The sequence below is a fragment of the Nicotiana tabacum genome, chromosome 12, assembly GCF_000715075.1.
Source record: "Nicotiana tabacum cultivar K326 chromosome 12, ASM71507v2, whole genome shotgun sequence".
NCBI lineage: Eukaryota > Viridiplantae > Streptophyta > Magnoliopsida > Solanales > Solanaceae > Nicotiana > Nicotiana tabacum.
Window position 1 is genome coordinate 103048381 of NC_134091.1, and position 17218 is coordinate 103065598.

Here is a 17218-nt window from a genome sequence, read left to right on the forward strand (position 1 = left end):
ATTTAACCACTTACATCTCAAGGCATTTAAGCAGTATAAATCACGGAGAGTTTCAAATAATTAATATGCGCAATTATGTCGAGGTCGTACGGTCCGGTCCAACATAATATTAAATTGTGCACTGCCGGAGGGTCGAACGGCGCGAACCATAGATGCATCTATTTACTACCGAGGCGCTCGGCCCGATCCACAAATAGCAATTTTTTATTAAGAAACACGAATTCTCATTTTACAATCAAGTATTCTAATAAACTCTTTAAATAGGTGAACTTAGCCCTTTTTCGAATTCTTTTGTCAAATTCTAACATGATTTGACTAATTGAATTAGCAAGTAAGGGCACAAACATTTCGAATAAGGTATGATACGGTTCCTAAACCACACGGACAATAGCAAAATAGTAGCTACGTACGGTCTCTCGTCACCTCGTACGTACGTAGCCCCCACAAATAGGTACACACATTTATTTAATTCAAGAACGCACCTTAAAGCCTACTTCCCAATTCAAGAACGCGCTCAAACCTCCAAATTTGACGCCAAACGACTCGAAGCTAGTCAAACATTTCATAAACTAATCAATCTATGCTCAAAAGTTCATAATTCCACCATTTAAGTGATTACCCAACCTAAATTGTAAGATTCCTAAAATTTATCCCCGGACCCACATGCTCGGATTCCAAAAATTTTTAAAGAAGATTGTTACCCATAACCTTAGAAATATGAATATATGATTTTTACTGTATTCCATAACAAATTTCGTGGTTAAATCTCATTTTTATCAAAAATCTAGGTTTTCACCTAAACCCATAATTTTTACTAATTTACATGTTATAATCTACCTATAAACTATGTATTTAACTCATATTATGTAGAAATTACTTACCTCACAAAGCTAGGTCTAAATCCCCTCATTCAAAGCTCTCAAATCACCCAAGAGTGAGAGAAAATGTGATAAAAATGGCCTAAGTCCGTATTAAATGAGCCCTCACTGCCTAGCGACTTTCGCACTCGCGGTGCTTTGGGCCGCACCTACGGTCCCGCACCTGTGGCAAATGCCACGCAGGAGCGCCTTTCCCTCATCTGGTCAGGCTCCGCATCTGCAAACAAGAAGGACCGCTTCTGCGAGCCTAGCCGCACCTGCGACCATGTCTCTCTCGCACCTATGCTCACGCGGGTGCGCCCAATCTTCCGCATCTGCGGATTTTGGGATGCCCTCCATTTCTCGCTTCTGCGACTCATGGCTCGCACCTGCGGCTGACCAAGTGCAGGTGCGATTATGACAGATTTGGGAGCTTCAGTTGTTGCTCCAAGCTCCCAACTTGGTCCGAGCCTCGTCCGATTGACACTAAGGGCCCCCGGGACCCCGCCTGAACATGCCAACAAGTTTAGAATTATAAAACGAATTAGCTCGAACTCTCGGAATGCCCGAAACAACATTAAAACTAAGAATCACACCCCAAAACCAATTGAATCAAACATATGAACTTCAAGTTCTTCTATTCACTCAAAATGCGCCAAAATGTACTTAGACTACTCGAATTGACACCAAATTTTGCGTGCAGGTCTTAAATTATATTATGGAGCTATTCCCGGTCTCAAATTCCGTTTGGACCTCGATATCACAAAAATCACTCCAAACCAAATTTAAAGAACTTCTAAAACCTTCAAGAATCAACTTTCACTATTAGGCGCCAAAACGCTCCCGGGTCATCCAAAACCCAATCCGAACATACGCCCAAGTCCGAAATCACCATACGAACCTATTGAAACTGTCAAATCTCGATTCCGAGATCGTTTACTCAAAATATTGACCGAAGTCAAACTTGGTCTTTCAAGCCAACCTTAAGAAACCAAGTGTTTCGATTTCAACCCAAACTCTTCTAAATCACGAACCAACCATTCCTGTAAGTCATAAATCAGTAAAAGAAAGTAGGAAAGTCTTATTTAGGGGAACATGATTCTAGCAAGTAAAACGATCGGTCGGGTCGTTACAAGGACAATTTTGGTAAATAAGTTTCAAATATTATATAGGAAGGAAAAAAATCCCAATTTTAAATGGGCGCAAAAAATTCTAGCCCAACCCTACCCAAGTAGCGGGCTGAGTTGGGCTGGCCTCACGGGCCAAGCCCATTTTGACGGCTCTACTTGTATACCACTATAAATTTAGGAAAAATGACACTATATAGCTGCTGTAAAAATAATAGCCGAAAAATATATAAAATTTATAATTCTTTTGTATATATATACATTCTATATGTTATATACAAAAATTATATAATTTTTATATATTTTTTTGGCTACTAGATGTAAATAATTTCTGACGCAAGTTAAAAGTGATAATAACCCTATAATTTTCTTCCATGAGGTTCACATTGTCTCCTAGGAAGATGGTCCTTCACATTTTTCTCCTAGCATTTAGTGAAATGTAAATATCGTGACTTATTTGTTGAGACACTTTAAAGGTTTTAAAACGATGTTTTTTTTTCTTTTAAAAAAAAAAAAGAAACTGTAGAAATGCATAACCAATTAGAAAAATTTTATGCCGTTTAGGCTTTTGTTTTTACTGTGATCATTTGGACATTGGTATTGGTATTAGTCCGCGCTTTTCGGGGGCACAAACCTTATTAAGCTCAATGGGTATTTTGCATAAATTACTTAATATTTTAGATATGTATTGGTCTTATTTTCTAATTTTGCTCGACAATTTACGAGTAGCATTGGGAAAAAAAACTCAACTTCTCATATGTCAACATTAAAACAATAAGGGTTTGTTTAGAAAGTCATGTGTAATTACTAGGCTGTATAATTATTAGAGTAGTAATTACACCTTCTAGTAATTGCATAATATAGTAATTACAATATCGTGTTTGTTTATGTCATGTATTATTTGGTTGTACAAGTGTAATTACATAGTTATATAAATACTCCTATTTTTTAGATTAACATATAAATAGTTTCACTGTGATAAATATTGTGTTGTGTATATTTCTTGTTTATTTTGATGTATTGAAAAACATATTTTTTAAGAAAATATATTAAATAATTACACATCATAAAAATAATTGTATCTTTCATATAAATAATATTGTAAATTAAAAGTGAACAACGAAAATTTCAATAACAAGTTAAAATTCTTTACCATGTACATGTGCACTAAGCAATACATCATTATTTTGATCTTTTTGCTATATCTGCACATCTCCTTATATATCTAATCACTGTTTTGTTCTTTTTCAATGCTTTATATATATTCTACTTTCATATATATATATATACAAAAAATGATATATATATATATATATATATATATAGATAGATAGATAGATAGATAGATAGATAGATATAGATATAGATATATATATATTCTTAAGAAAGGGAAAGAGAAAAATATCTTACCTGGGTCCTGGAGTTGCAAGACACGTTGGGAAGAAGTGGAATGCTCTGCCTTTTTTGCTCCCAGATGAAAAATATATTGAAAGGGAAAAAAGGAATTGGAAAGTTTGCCTTGTAATTACTGTAGGCATGTAAAACATTTATTGAATTTAAATTTAGTAAATAATTTGGATTATATTTTAAATATACTAGTCCAAATAAATATAATGGACTAATATAATTAAATAAATTATATAAGTCCAATATTGTTAAATAGATAACTCTTAATCCATTGAGTCATCCCATTAAGTGGGGCTACAAGTGACGAGCCCACTTCTTTAAGCCCAAGATGCCATCTTCCTAGATGCCCAGTCGGCGCCACGTGTCAAATGACGTGGCACGCCAAGTGAAATGGAAGAGCCAATAGGATCGTGCCACATGTCAAAATGACAAGGCATGCCAAGTCAAATTAAAAGGCCGATGAAACCGTACCACATGTGCAAGTGACATGTTCTGACCAATTAAATGCGGTCTTGTCACGCTTCGATCTGATTGGTCGGAAAGAGTTTGTTCCCATCACAACTCTTCCCTCCCACAACTATAAATATGGGTTTTCATAACCCAGAAAGGGGACCAGAAGTTATAACAAGAAGACACAAGGGAGCTCATGGATCAGAGGCCACAATTCTCTGCATACTGCAAGTGTTCAAACATTCAAGCACTTTAACACAAATTTCAAGTATTCAAGATCAAGAAAGAAGTCAAATCAAATACAAGGCGTTCATGATCAAGGCTACTTGTTCGTGATAGAATTCGTGGCGACTATCAAAGCGTTCATGATGGATAAATCAAATTCAAATTCAAGATCAAGCTCAAAGGCCATTGAATTTATATTTGAAAAGTAAAATCAGAGGAATCATAGAGATTGTAACACTCATACTATTTGAAATCAAATACAACGATTATTGCAATATTTTTTGGTCTCGATTATTTTCTTGACGTAAATTTATTATCTACAATTACATCATGTAATTACACCTAATTCTTTACCCCCTCTTAAGAATTGGAGAGTGTAATTACTCCCTCCCAATTACACCAAATTTCTCACTAATCAAGTAATTACTTGATCAAACAAACACATTAAAATAAATCATTACACTCTATTACACCCAAATCTAATTCCCTTATGTCTTTCCAAACAAGCTCTAAACGAAGGACGGAACAACATTTCTCGGAAACGTATATGTGAAGCTGTAGATTAGAATAGTGAAGGAGATATAAGTCTAAACATTGTTTTAAAAGGTGAATGCGCAGAGCTAGATATTTTGCTTATATTATAGACCCGCAGTCATTTTATATCTAATATATTGTAGTAAATAAAAGAAAAATTATAAATTATTTATAGAAAAACATTTAAAAATTTATATAAAACGTAAAAAAAGCTTGATTTAAAGTTTTAGGTGCAATAATAATATATGCCTATGAAGATGTAAAAGATGAGTCAATTACTTAAATGATCACTTAACTATCCGAAATTATCTAGTAAGTCATCTTTCTTCCGTTTGTAACAGAAAAGTCTAACACTCAGAAGGCCACTCGACCAAGTTTTTTAAACTTTTGATTGTCAAATACCTATTTTTCCTATAACTTTTGTCTTCTTTTTATTTTTAATTTTGTAATATTATAATTTTTTTCTCTTTTTGATCTTCATTATAGACTTACCTATAGAACAAATAAATTTTATTTATAAAATATTAGTTTTCTAGCATATATAATGTCGGAATAATAAAATAATTGAGCATAATTTCAAGAATATATAATGTTATTATAAAATATACCTCTACTTTAAATAATTATTTTTTATATTACGTGCATGAAATATATATTTTGAAAACTTTTATTTTCTTTCATTTTCAATTTTGTAAATAATATTTTGAGTTTTTGTTATTAATATTAAAATTATTAGTACGAACAAATTATTCTAATTATATTTTTAATATGCTTAATATTTTATTATTCCAGCATTATATATGTTTAAATACTTTTTTTTCTTTTATAGATAAGTCCATAATATAAATTAAAAAGAGAAAAAAAATTATAATATTAAAAAGTAAAAAAAAGGGATAAAAGGTGATAATTTAGAAGGTAAAATAGGTATTTAGCAATCAAAAGTTTGAGAAATCTAATTGAGTGACCTTCTGAGTGCTATATGCATATTTAAGTGACTTTTCTCTTGCAAACAAAAGAAAACTAACTTTAGTAGATAATTTCGGATTGAGTGACCATTTGAGCAATGGACCACGTAAAAGAGCTTGATTTAAAAGCGACGTGAGTGCTAACTTTACCTTTGATGTGCAGAAAGATTGCCATCACGCTCGATTTGTTTTTTGAGTTTTATATGTGTCTGCTAATGCAGAGATACGTGCGAAATATGAACTATTACAATGACCAAGCTGAAAATTGTTATCTTCATTTTTTCCTGAGCTCAGCATCTTTTTTCTTTTTTAAGCAAATATGGCACTGGGCTGGTTGCCTAGTGACTAATATATATTAATAAAATCCCATTAAAATGGGTGCATAATAATACAAATAGTTTGTAGTGAAATAAAATATTGAATCACAGCTAGATAATTCAAATATAGTAGCTATTACAAAGGTGTAAATTATTTGCTTTCCATTAGTATGTAGTGCAGATGGATCCAAATGCCCCGTGCAAAAAGAAGTAGCACCACTATCGCTCTCACCAGGCGCCAGAATTTGCATGATCAAGGCATTTTGTGAATTCTAATGGATCACACTATTGTAATGAAGCAATCCAGATCTGTACTGGCAGACACATTTGTTGTTCCATGTGAAATTCCTTACTTTTGGTCCTTGGTAATAAGTCGTGATCTCTTATTCAAAATGAAGGCATAAGCTATTTGTCACTACATGCATCTGAGAATCTTATATCCAAATTTGATGGACACAAGTATTGCTGCAGTTTGAAGTAAGTATCAGTAAAAAGATTTAGTGGACAGTACCAAGGATGTTTCTTTATGTCTATGTTGCCTTAGCTTGCTGCTTTGAAAAGCTCTGTAATATTTCAATTTTTTTTATCTCCAGATTGAGTGTGAAAACACCCTAATACCACTAGATAATGATCCACAAAAACCTAACACATAAGATTTTGTTGAATCAGCAGTTCATCATGTGATTCCTGTGAGTAGCAAACACTGTCCAGTTCAAAGTGTTTATGCTTATGCACAATATTAATTGAAACCATAAATACTTGACAGTGCTAGTTTGTTCAATTTGAATTTGAGCCATTGCTGCCTTGTCGCATTGTGTGCAAACTGATGTGTTGGTTGCCTGTATTGGAGATGACATACAGTGCCAAGCCACCTCCATTATGCGCCTGTTTCCTTGCCAATAGTACCATCATTGAGGGGGCAATTTCCTTGCTATCCTAATCCTAAGATTAGGAATCCGCGCTTTGTCTTGATTGATTAATGTTTTTCCTTTTCTCGGCAATTCAAAGAAGGAGTGAAATGAAACTGGACCTGCATAAGAAAAAACAATGTTAGTTAAATAATCTGCCACTGTATTTCCTTCCCTTAGTACATATTGGAAGATGACATTGAACTGATCCTTCTTCTCCTTTATCCTCCTCACATCTGTTCCAATGCACCATGGGGGATCCCATTCCCCTTCAATTATCTTCTTCATTGTCAAAGAGTCAGTCTCAATTATGAGAGGGTGTAGCTGCTTTTCCACACAGTAGGCCAAGCCTTCAGCAATGCTTTTGCTTCAGCTATAATGTTGGATGTTTCACCTATTTCCTTAGTTGTAGCATACACTAAATCTCCATGACAATCACGTATGCAAAAGCCATATGAACTAGGTCATGGATTCCCCCTAGAAGCACCATCTGTATTACACTTAAATCAACTCTCAAATAGAAACTCCCATGTTACTCTCTTGGTCATTACGTAATGTTTGTAACCTTCAAAGAACTTGATCATATCCGGCCACATTAATAGAATATTTTGCATCCAAGGGTATCTGGCCTTTGCAAGACTATGTAGAGTCTTATTTACCTCGTGAATGATCCTATTGTAAGATATAGATCCTCCATATTTCATTGTATTTCTTCTCTTCCAAAGCTCTCATGTAACCACCATAGGTACTGCCTGAATTAGTGGCTTAATCTTTTGGAAACAATGTGTTTCCAGCATGCTCTTATAACTTGATGTACCTGCACCATGTTGACAATTATACCTTCTTCTTGAAGGAATATTTTCCACACCCTGTTTGCAGTTTCACTTTTAAGGAATAGATGTTGGATTGTGTCTTCTTTTGGATTCAAGCAGCACCAACACTTGAACACCACCATATAACTATTTCTCCTCCAAAAATCATCAGTTAGTATCTTACCTTTCCACAATCTCCATAGGAAGAATGAGATTTTAAAAGGAAGACCTTTAATCCACATAGTCTTGTATTCTGCATTTGTAGGTGCCCTATGTCTTATGTTCTGCCAAGCACTTCCCATTGTAAATCTCCATGTGGATGTTGGCATCCACTTAGGAGACTCCCAGTATTCATCATTGCCATTAAAGTTCACTTCTTGCCTTATATGGTCTGCAATATCTGCAGGGAACGATTGCTCAAGAAGATAATCATTCCAACTGTCTTATTCTCTCAGTTGAGCCACTTCCTGCAGCTCTTCATTAATAGGAAAATCTGGAGGTACAACATTATATAAAGCACCTAAACCAGTCTAATTTTCATTCCACACATTGGTAGAACCCTTATTCATCTCCAATAATATGTCATGTTCTACCTCTTCCCTTGCTTCTAATATTTTCCTCCACACATGTGAACCTTGTCTAAATAGAACAACTGTAGGTAGTTCTTTCTTACAGTACTTATTCTACATGAAGTTTAACCATAGGGACTTATTTGTTCTCAACTTCCACCATAGCTTGGCAAATAAAGCCTTTGATATATCAAAAAGTGATCTAAAACCTAGACCACATTCCTCTTTTGGTAAGCTTAAGTTAAGCCATTTTGCCCAACGCCTGCTTCTTCCTTCTTCTTTGTTACTCCAGAAAAATCTCGCAAAGGTTTTGTGCAAATAGTCCAACACATTGTGAGAAGGGTCCAGCACTGATAGCATATAAGTGGGCATACTTTGAAGGACACTAGTTATAAGTGTTGCCTTGCCACCATAAGATAGTAGCTTTCCTTTCCAGAAATGCAACCTTGCTTTCACCTTCTTTATGACATCATTGTAGTATTCCTTCCTCTTTCTTGTGTAGAATACAGGGCATCCTAGGTAAATGAATGAAAATTTTCCTTGTTAAAATCTTGTAATTGTCCCTACATTAGAGGAAATAGATCTTGCCACTTTAGCATGTATGAAATATGAGCTCTTTGTTCTATTTATAAGTTGTCCAGAAGTGTGCTCATATTGGGTGATAACCTCCACCACCTTTTCTATGGAATATGGATCAGCAGAAACAAAGATGATTGTGTCATCAGCATAAGCCAAATGATTTAATGGATCAGTCCACTTTGGCATTTCAAAACCTTTAAAGCTTTTATCTTCAAACAACTTATTTAGTGACCTTGATAGTACCTCAGCTGAAATGATGAACAAAGCTGGTGATAAAGGATCTCCTTGCTTGAGACCTCTTGTGGACTTGAAAAACCATGTTGATTGTCCATTAACAAGGACTGAATACCAATTGTTTGATAGCAGATTCCAAATCATGTTGATAAAGTGCTCAACAAATCCCATTTTTCTCAACACATGAAGTAGGTACTTTCATGAAACCCTATCATAAGTCTTAGCGATATCCAACTCGATCACAACATTAGCTGGCTTTCCCCTTAACCTTATATCAGTTACACTCTCCTGAGTAAGTAAAATATTCTCAAAGATAGTCCTTCCTTTAACAAATCCAGATTGATTGGGGGAGATCAGAGAAGGAAGAATCTTCTCCAACCTATCATGCATTACCCTTGATAAGATCTTGTTTATGAAATTACTAAGACTTATTGGTCTTAAGTCTGAGAATGTGGTAACTAAAGCTTTTTTTGGCAGTAGTACCAGATTAGTGTGAGTTAGTGTGAGTTACTGATTTTGGTAATGGAGCTCCACTATAAAAGATCTGCAGCATGTTAGAGATGTCTTCACCTACTATATCCCAACACTCTTGATAGAAGATTCCGGTGAAACCATCAGGTCCACTTGTACTATCTCCACTCAAAGCAAATACTGCTCCCTTTACCTCTTCTATAGTAGGCATTCTAAATAGCTCCTTGTTTTGTTCCATTGATACCACAAAAGGAACATTACTCAGAATATCAAAGCTTGTTGGATCACCATCATGACTAAACTGATTTTTGAAGGAAATCTACTGCTTCCTTGGCCAATAAATGGTCCTGCGTTTCAATCCATACCCCATCTCCATTCTGGATCCTATTAAGTTTAAATTTTTGCCTCTTGCCATTGACATGGTTGTGAAAGAATCTAGTATTTCTATCCCCTTCTGCAAACCATGTCATGCCTGCTTTCTGTTTCCAGTATTGCTCCTCAATGCTCAAGTATCTTTTCAATTCTGCCTGTGCCTTTTGGAGGACAATTTTATTGTCAATTGTTGGTTCCTCCTCAAACAACATTTCCTTGATTTTAACTATATCTTCCCTAATGGCCAGCTGCTTAAATATATCTCCATATGTCAGCTTACTCCAATTAGAAAGTGCTATCGTCACCCTTCTCACCTTTTGTTTGAACATCCATAATGGATCTCCAATGAAGTCTGCTACCCAATTCTGGCAAACTACATCCTTGAAAGTCTCATGCTTTATCCAGAAATTTAGTAATCTAAAAGGTTTCACAAGATGTGTTGTGTTAGCTCCCCAAATCATCAGCAAAGGTGCATGATCTGAACCTGTTCTTATGAGATGTTCCATTTCAATGTTGGGGAAAAGACTTTGGAAAGGCAAATTGACTAATATCCTGTCCAACCACTTGAAAATACACTTAGCTTCTTATTTCAAGAACATATTGCCTGGAAAATTTATTTGGATTGTTTTCGAGAAGATATTGAATCCATGTTAGTTGTCCTGTAAAGCAGTCAATACTTTCTACATTGCATATAAAATTTCAAGTTGGCTAGATGTTACAATTACACAACTCCGAGGTGTGACATATGACTATAATATACTCAAGATCCACCAGTCTTTTTCTTGAATAACTTATTCTTGGTGGACTGGCCCCTCTAAACCAAAAGTCGATCAACCCCAATAAAAAATGACTTGATGGGGTGGAGTTTGTTAGTAGCCCTTGTGAATTTTCAAGAGTTTTTGCTGAACAAAAAAGTATACTAACTTGATTCTTCCCACTGGAAAAACGCCCAGAAACAGATCTAGAAAGAAATGGCTTATGCTGTTGTAACTTCACTTATGACAACTCTTGAACAAGTGTTGCAATTCAATCCAAGTTTGATATCTGAAAGCAAGCTGCTTATCGATTCTCTTTATGGAAGACTTTCTTCATTGCAAGCTTTTCTTGAGGATGCGGGAAAACGGATCAATGATCAAGAAGCGTTGACTATTTTGGAGAAGAAGATCAGAGATGCAGTGTATAAAGCAGAAGACACAGTTGATTTGTGCTTAAAAAGAATCCATGTGGCTGACATTGATAGCAATCAAGACAACGCTCGTCGTATGCTTTATGACGAGTTGCAGCAAATAGGAAAGGTAATGGATTCCATACAAGAAGAACTGATGAAATTCAAGAATGAGAACCAACATATCAAAGATCTCCCTGAAATAAATTTTTTCCCTCTCCGCTCATCCGGACATGTCGTGGATGAGGAAAATGCTTTTGTCGGAATGGAGAATGTCTTCAACAAGGTACTCAATCAACTCATTGGAGGGAATGCACGGGAGCTGAATGTCGTTTCAGTTGTTGGTATGGGCGGTATTGGTAAGTCAACTCTTGCCGGAAGTATTTTTAGGAATACATCAGTATTCTATCACTTTGATGTCTCATCATGGGTAACTGTCTCTCAAGAATATGATGTTAGAGAAATGCTTTTAGATGTTTTAAGCTTTGGTACACCGTCTCTGAAGGCAATGTATAGTAATTTGAGCAATGACCAACTATTAGAGCAAGTGTATAGAAAACTAAAAGGCAAGAGGTATTTGATAGTTTTGGATGATATATGGAGTATAGAGGCCTGGAACCTAGTCATAAGATCATTTCCCGATGATGAAAATGGAAGTCGAATCATGTTAACTACGAGGCTCTCAGAAGTAGCAATTTCTGCTGGTAATGGTTACACTTTTAACATGCCTTTCCTTAATCTGGAAAATAGTTGGAAACTATTGGCCGACAAGGTATTTGGTATCGCAGGCTGTCCTCTTCGATTGGAGTCAATGGGAAAGCAGATAGCACAACAGTGTCAAGGATTACCTCTCTCTCTCATTGTCATAGCCGGGCTTCTCCCCAAGATCAGTAGGACATATAAGGATTGGAAAAAAGTTCTCGAAAGCATGAAATCACATGAAGGTTCAACCTCTGAGCAGTGTTTAGCAATATTGGCTTTGAGTTATAACTACTTGCCTTGTAGCTTAAAAGCTTGTTTTCTTTATATGGGCGCTTTTCCTGAAGATGAAGAAATCCCTGTGGATAAGTTGATCAAAATTTGGGTTGCTGAAGGTTTTCTGAAGCCAAGTAGCCATAAAAAGTTGGAAGAGGTGGCAGAAGAGTGTTTAGAGGATCTAGTTAGCAGAAGTTTGATTATTGTTAGTAGACGAAGAGCCAATGGCAAAATTAGAAGTTGCAGAATTCATGATCTCCTTAGGCAATTATGCTTGAGAGAAGGAAAATCTGACAAGTTCTTTCATGTCATAACTAAAAGTTTTGAAATGTCTGCAGAAGGAATGGAGATTGAACATCGACTGTGTTTGCACCCAGATGGTTTAGAAAATCTCAGTCTTGGACTGGAGAAAGGTAATTTTGATTCAGTTCGGACCATCTTGTGCCTCGGTGAACTCCATTCTTGTTTCAACTCTGGATGCTATAAAATAGTGGATCCCCGTTTTGAATTGCTAAGGGTATTGGACGTACTGAATATTCACTTTCCAAGTTTTCCCTATGAGATAACAGAATTAGTACAGTTGAGATATGTTAGTTTTACCACTGGTAGTGAAGTTCCGGCGTCCATATGCAATCTGTGGAATCTACAAACGATGGTTGTTATTTCAGTTGCAGAAAATGAATTAACCCTGCCATTGGAAACTTGGAAGATGTCAAGTCTGAGACATTTCAATCCAGGGAGAATGTACATGCCTGCTCCTCCGAAGGCACAAAATTTTCTTGGTTTAGAATACTTAGAAACACTTCATTCATTACGAACTGCTGATTCCAGTTGGAAGGAAATTTTTATGGCCGTCACTAATGTAAAGACATTGGGAGTTTTGATCAATCCAGATCTTAATGAATGGTCTAATTTTAGTGACAGTCTAATCTGTCTAGCTAATCTCCGGAAGCTAAGAATTCATCTAGCACTTCCCCCTTATGTACAGTTTTTCCGAAGGCTTCCTGCTCCGCAATTGAACGCTTTCCCTACAAAACTAATGCATTTGACACTTGAAGCAACACATCTGCTATGGAAGGATATAAGTTTTCTCGGTAAATTACCCAATCTTGAGGTTCTCAAACTAAAATATTTTGCGTTTCAAGGGAGCAATTGGAATCTGAATGAAGGGGGTTTCAAGAAACTCAAGTTGCTACACATTTTCATGACAAACTTGGTTCGCTGGAAAGCTACCAGTGATAGTCTTCCTAGCCTTGAGTGTCTAGTTTTAAGGCATTGCTATAAATTGGAGGAGATTGCTATTGAGATTGGAGATATTCCCACATTAGAATTGATCGAGTTGCATCATTGTAGCCACTCTGCTGCCACTTGTGTAGAGGAAATTCTTGAAGAACAAAAAGGCCTGGGAAATGAAATACTGGTCGCCCATGCCTACAATACCGGAGGTATGTAAAAACTCATAAAGCTTAAGAGACTTTTGATCTGTATTTCCCATTTCTATTGACTTCACCGACATACAACTTGTAGTGCAATACTTTGACATGAGAGGTGAAGTTGATGAAGAAGATGATATCGCTTCCACCTACGGCTCAGATGTAACGTATAATCATATGAGCAATATGCATGTAGGTGCAAATACATCTAGCTTGTCTGCTTTTTATTCATTACTTTCATCCGTTCTCACAATTGTTTTTCTATCCCACTGCTGAACCATTAAATTGAGTGAAGTTTCTGCCTTACTGAAGCTACCTAATTCCTGAAATTCCCTTCTGTATGCTGCTGGCAGAGAAAATTCCTTACCAAGGCGAGGGAAGAAGTAGTCAATGTGGAACATACAAGCGAAGATATTAATTTTGATGTTGAAGAGCTAGCATGTAGTCGTTGGATCACGACATGCTTAAAATATGAGGAGAAGCCCAAACAGTTGAGGTTAGAATATGGATCAGAACGTGTACAGGGGGATAGTTCTACCGATAAATTACCTCAAGGAGCAAGAGTAGCTCGTGATCTTATTAGAAATCTTAGCCGAAGATCTGAGGAGAAGGCCAAACAGTTGATCTTAGATTATGCAGGATCAGAATGTCGCCAGGGAAATGCAGATCTTGAAGTGAATTTTTCGCCTCCATCCTCTCCAGGTAGTGAAGACATTGATATTACTCTGAATGATAGAAGATATCGCAATTCCAGTAAAAAATCCCAGTTATATTCAAAGTTGAAGAGATTAATTGGGCAAAAGTAAAGATGAATCCAGTTCCTGCTAGATCTTTTGTCCAAGCAAGACTAGATGATCAGGAATGCATGTTACACTGTAGCCATCACCAGTTCCAAAACAGGCAGTACAAGATTTTCTTGGATTATATAGGTTTTTTTTTTTTTTTTTGAGTTTGACTACTTGATTTAAATATTTTGAGTTGTGTGATATACGCACTTCTGTGATACCCCGAATCATTTTCTAGTTGCTGAGCCACTTAAGTTATGTAACGTACTTAAATGTTGTTTTTTTTATGTTTTGACTGTGTTTGATCACATGAGATGTTAAATTCAGTGGATTGGAATGTGTGGAAAGTTTTTTGGTCTAGCTCAGAGTTAACTAGGATGATATTCGGAAAAGAAAAAGAATAGACCGATGTAGTGAGCGCTATTGCATTTGGACAAAAGTGCCATAGTGGAAAGCAGCAGTGGTTTTCAGCTAATTCCAGCGCCACAGCTCTGGCACTTAGGAGGCTGTCGCTATGGCGCTAGAAAATAAATTAGGCACTGGTTGGGCTTAAACCTTATAATTAAATAATGTCTAATCAGTTGAATCTACAGTACTGAATTCCAGACAACTAAAACTTTTAAGAGCTTGACACTACTTGGGGGAAAAGGAATTGAAACCCCCTGGCTCCTCTCCAAGACCAAATCAAGGTTTTCAAAGGATTAACTGTCACGACCCCAAATTCCCTCCGTAAGATGTCGTGATGGCACCTAGTCTCTAAGATTAGGTAAGCCTATCAATGCGGAATAATAATAAATATCTGAAATAAATAAACTACAATTCAAACAATTTCAACTCCCAAAACCCGGTAGAAATAAGTCACAAGCTTCTAAGAATTTATTCTCAATCTATATGTCAAAGTCTAAATAAAATATAAGGAAGCAACATAAAATGATAGAAGGGGACTCCGGAGTCTGCGGACGCTGGCAGATATACCTCGAAGTCTCCGTACGCAGGTAACTCACTGACGTTTAGGCTCGTAAAATGTACCTGAATCTGCACAAAAAGATGTGCAGAAGCGTAGTATGAGTACACCACAACGGTACCCAGTAAGTGCCAAGCCTAACCTCGGTAGAGTAGTGACGAGGTCAGGTCAAGCCCTATTGGAGAATAAATAATGGCATGGTAAAATGTTTAAACAATATTATAAGATAAAATGACAATGAAAATGAATCAAGTAGTATTTCACATTAAATTATATCAAATAATGGCAAATAAATACCTCGTGAAAACAAAACATAATTCTTTTCAATTTTAAAAAATATCACAACAATAATCAAAGGCAACTGCGGCCATAAATCAATATCAACAAGGGCACTCCCGAGGTACCGCCTCGTAGTCCCAAATCATAAACAAATTCACAATATCTCATTTCCTTATATCACCGCGGGAGCCTTCACAATTTATTTAAAGAAAATATTTTTTTCCCGAAATAGCATCCCGCGTTTTAGCCACCCTTATCACACCGCATGACTTCTAGTAGTCACCCCTACTAGCCACGCATATCAAGCCACCCTTATCTCACCGCATGCGTTTCAACACCCTGACCTTATACCACCGCATGCGTATCAATATCACAATATATCACAATTTGCACCTCAAGTGCTCAAATAATTTAACTTGGCAAAATAATTCAACAACAATATTTTTTCATAATAAAGAGCTCACGGCTCATGCCAAAATAAATCATCAATAATAGTTTGCCACAATAAAGAGCTCACGGCTCATGTCAAAATAATTCATCAATAATATTTTTTCATAATAAAGAGCTCACGGCTCATGTCAAAATAATTCAACAATAATATTTTTTCACAATAAGGAGCTCACGGCTCATGTCAAAATAATTCAACAATAATATTCTTCCACAATAAAGATCTCACGGCTCCTCACAGTGAGTATAAAAATATTCAGGAGTAAATAATTTAGAAAAATAATATTTCAAAATCTTTACTACGTTGTTTCAATATCAAGTTTAAAAATGTCAAATACTTCATATTAATAATATTTAATTTAAAGAAAATCAACCTTCAAATAATGTACATAATAAAAGAAACCAAGTTTCAACTAAACATGTAAAACAATTAGTAAGAAAATATCAAACAAATTTGAAGTATATATCTCAGATCAATGATGAAGAATATAACAAGATAAAATAATTTAATAAATGCGCAACAATGATCTACACAATTTAAAAATATAATCTTTCGCAATTTAGCCCGTGTACACACTCGTCACCTCGTGCACATGACTTTCAATACATTTCAATAATCACATCAATACCAATCCTAGGGAAAATTTCCCCCCCACAAGGTTAGACAAGTCACTTACCTCAACTTGCTCCAATTTAATCAAGTATTATGCTTTTTCCTCGATTTTCCGACTCCGATCGACCCGTATCTAGTCATAATTAATTCGATACAGTCAACAAAAATGATAGTAATCAATTTCATAAGAAAATATTACATTTTCATTAAAATCTGAAATTAGCTCAAAATTTACCCGTGGGGCCCACATCTCGGAATCCGGCAAAACTTATAAAATTCGATAACCCATTCAATTACGAGTCCACCCATACCAATTTTACCAAAATCCGATAGCAACTCGACCTCCAAATCTTAAATTTTCGTTTTTGGAAGATTTTGCAAAAATCTTGATTTTTCTTCCATAAATTCACGGATTCATTATGCAAATGAGTATGGAATCATGAAATATAATCAATATAGGATAAGGAACACTTACCCCAATGTTTTCCCGTAAAAATCGCCCAAGAACCGTACTCCAAAAATTCAAAACGAAATGAATGAAATGACCATTTTTGGTCCTTAAGTTTCTGCCAATCCGTCATTAAAAGTCCATTTTTCCGTCACTAAAAGTCCATTTTTCGTCACTAAAAGTCCACCAAAAACTGCTCTACCAGCCTTCCTTCAATTGATCATAACTTCATGTAAAAATATCCAAATGATAAATGGTTTAACTTTCTGGAAACTATTATCC

General features: G+C 35.8%; 2 protein-coding genes across 2 annotated transcripts; one reads left to right on the top strand and one right to left on the bottom strand.

The window, feature by feature from the left end:
• Window positions 1-9751: 9751 nt before the first annotated feature.
• LOC142167306 (uncharacterized) lies at window positions 9752-10333 on the bottom strand. The gene has a single exon (XM_075227470.1). It carries the CDS (start codon window positions 10331-10333, stop codon window positions 9752-9754), a length of 582 nt encoding a protein of 193 aa, XP_075083571.1.
• Window positions 10334-10645: 312 nt separating this feature from the next.
• Window positions 10646-14516, top strand: LOC107760868 (putative late blight resistance protein homolog R1A-3). Its single transcript, XM_016578981.2, has 3 exons — window positions 10646-13412; window positions 13495-13592; window positions 13754-14516. The coding sequence occupies exons 1-3, from the start codon at window positions 10799-10801 to the stop codon at window positions 14204-14206; spliced, it is 3165 nt and encodes a 1054-aa protein (XP_016434467.1). The 5' UTR covers window positions 10646-10798; the 3' UTR covers window positions 14207-14516.
• Window positions 14517-17218: the final 2702 nt, after the last annotated feature.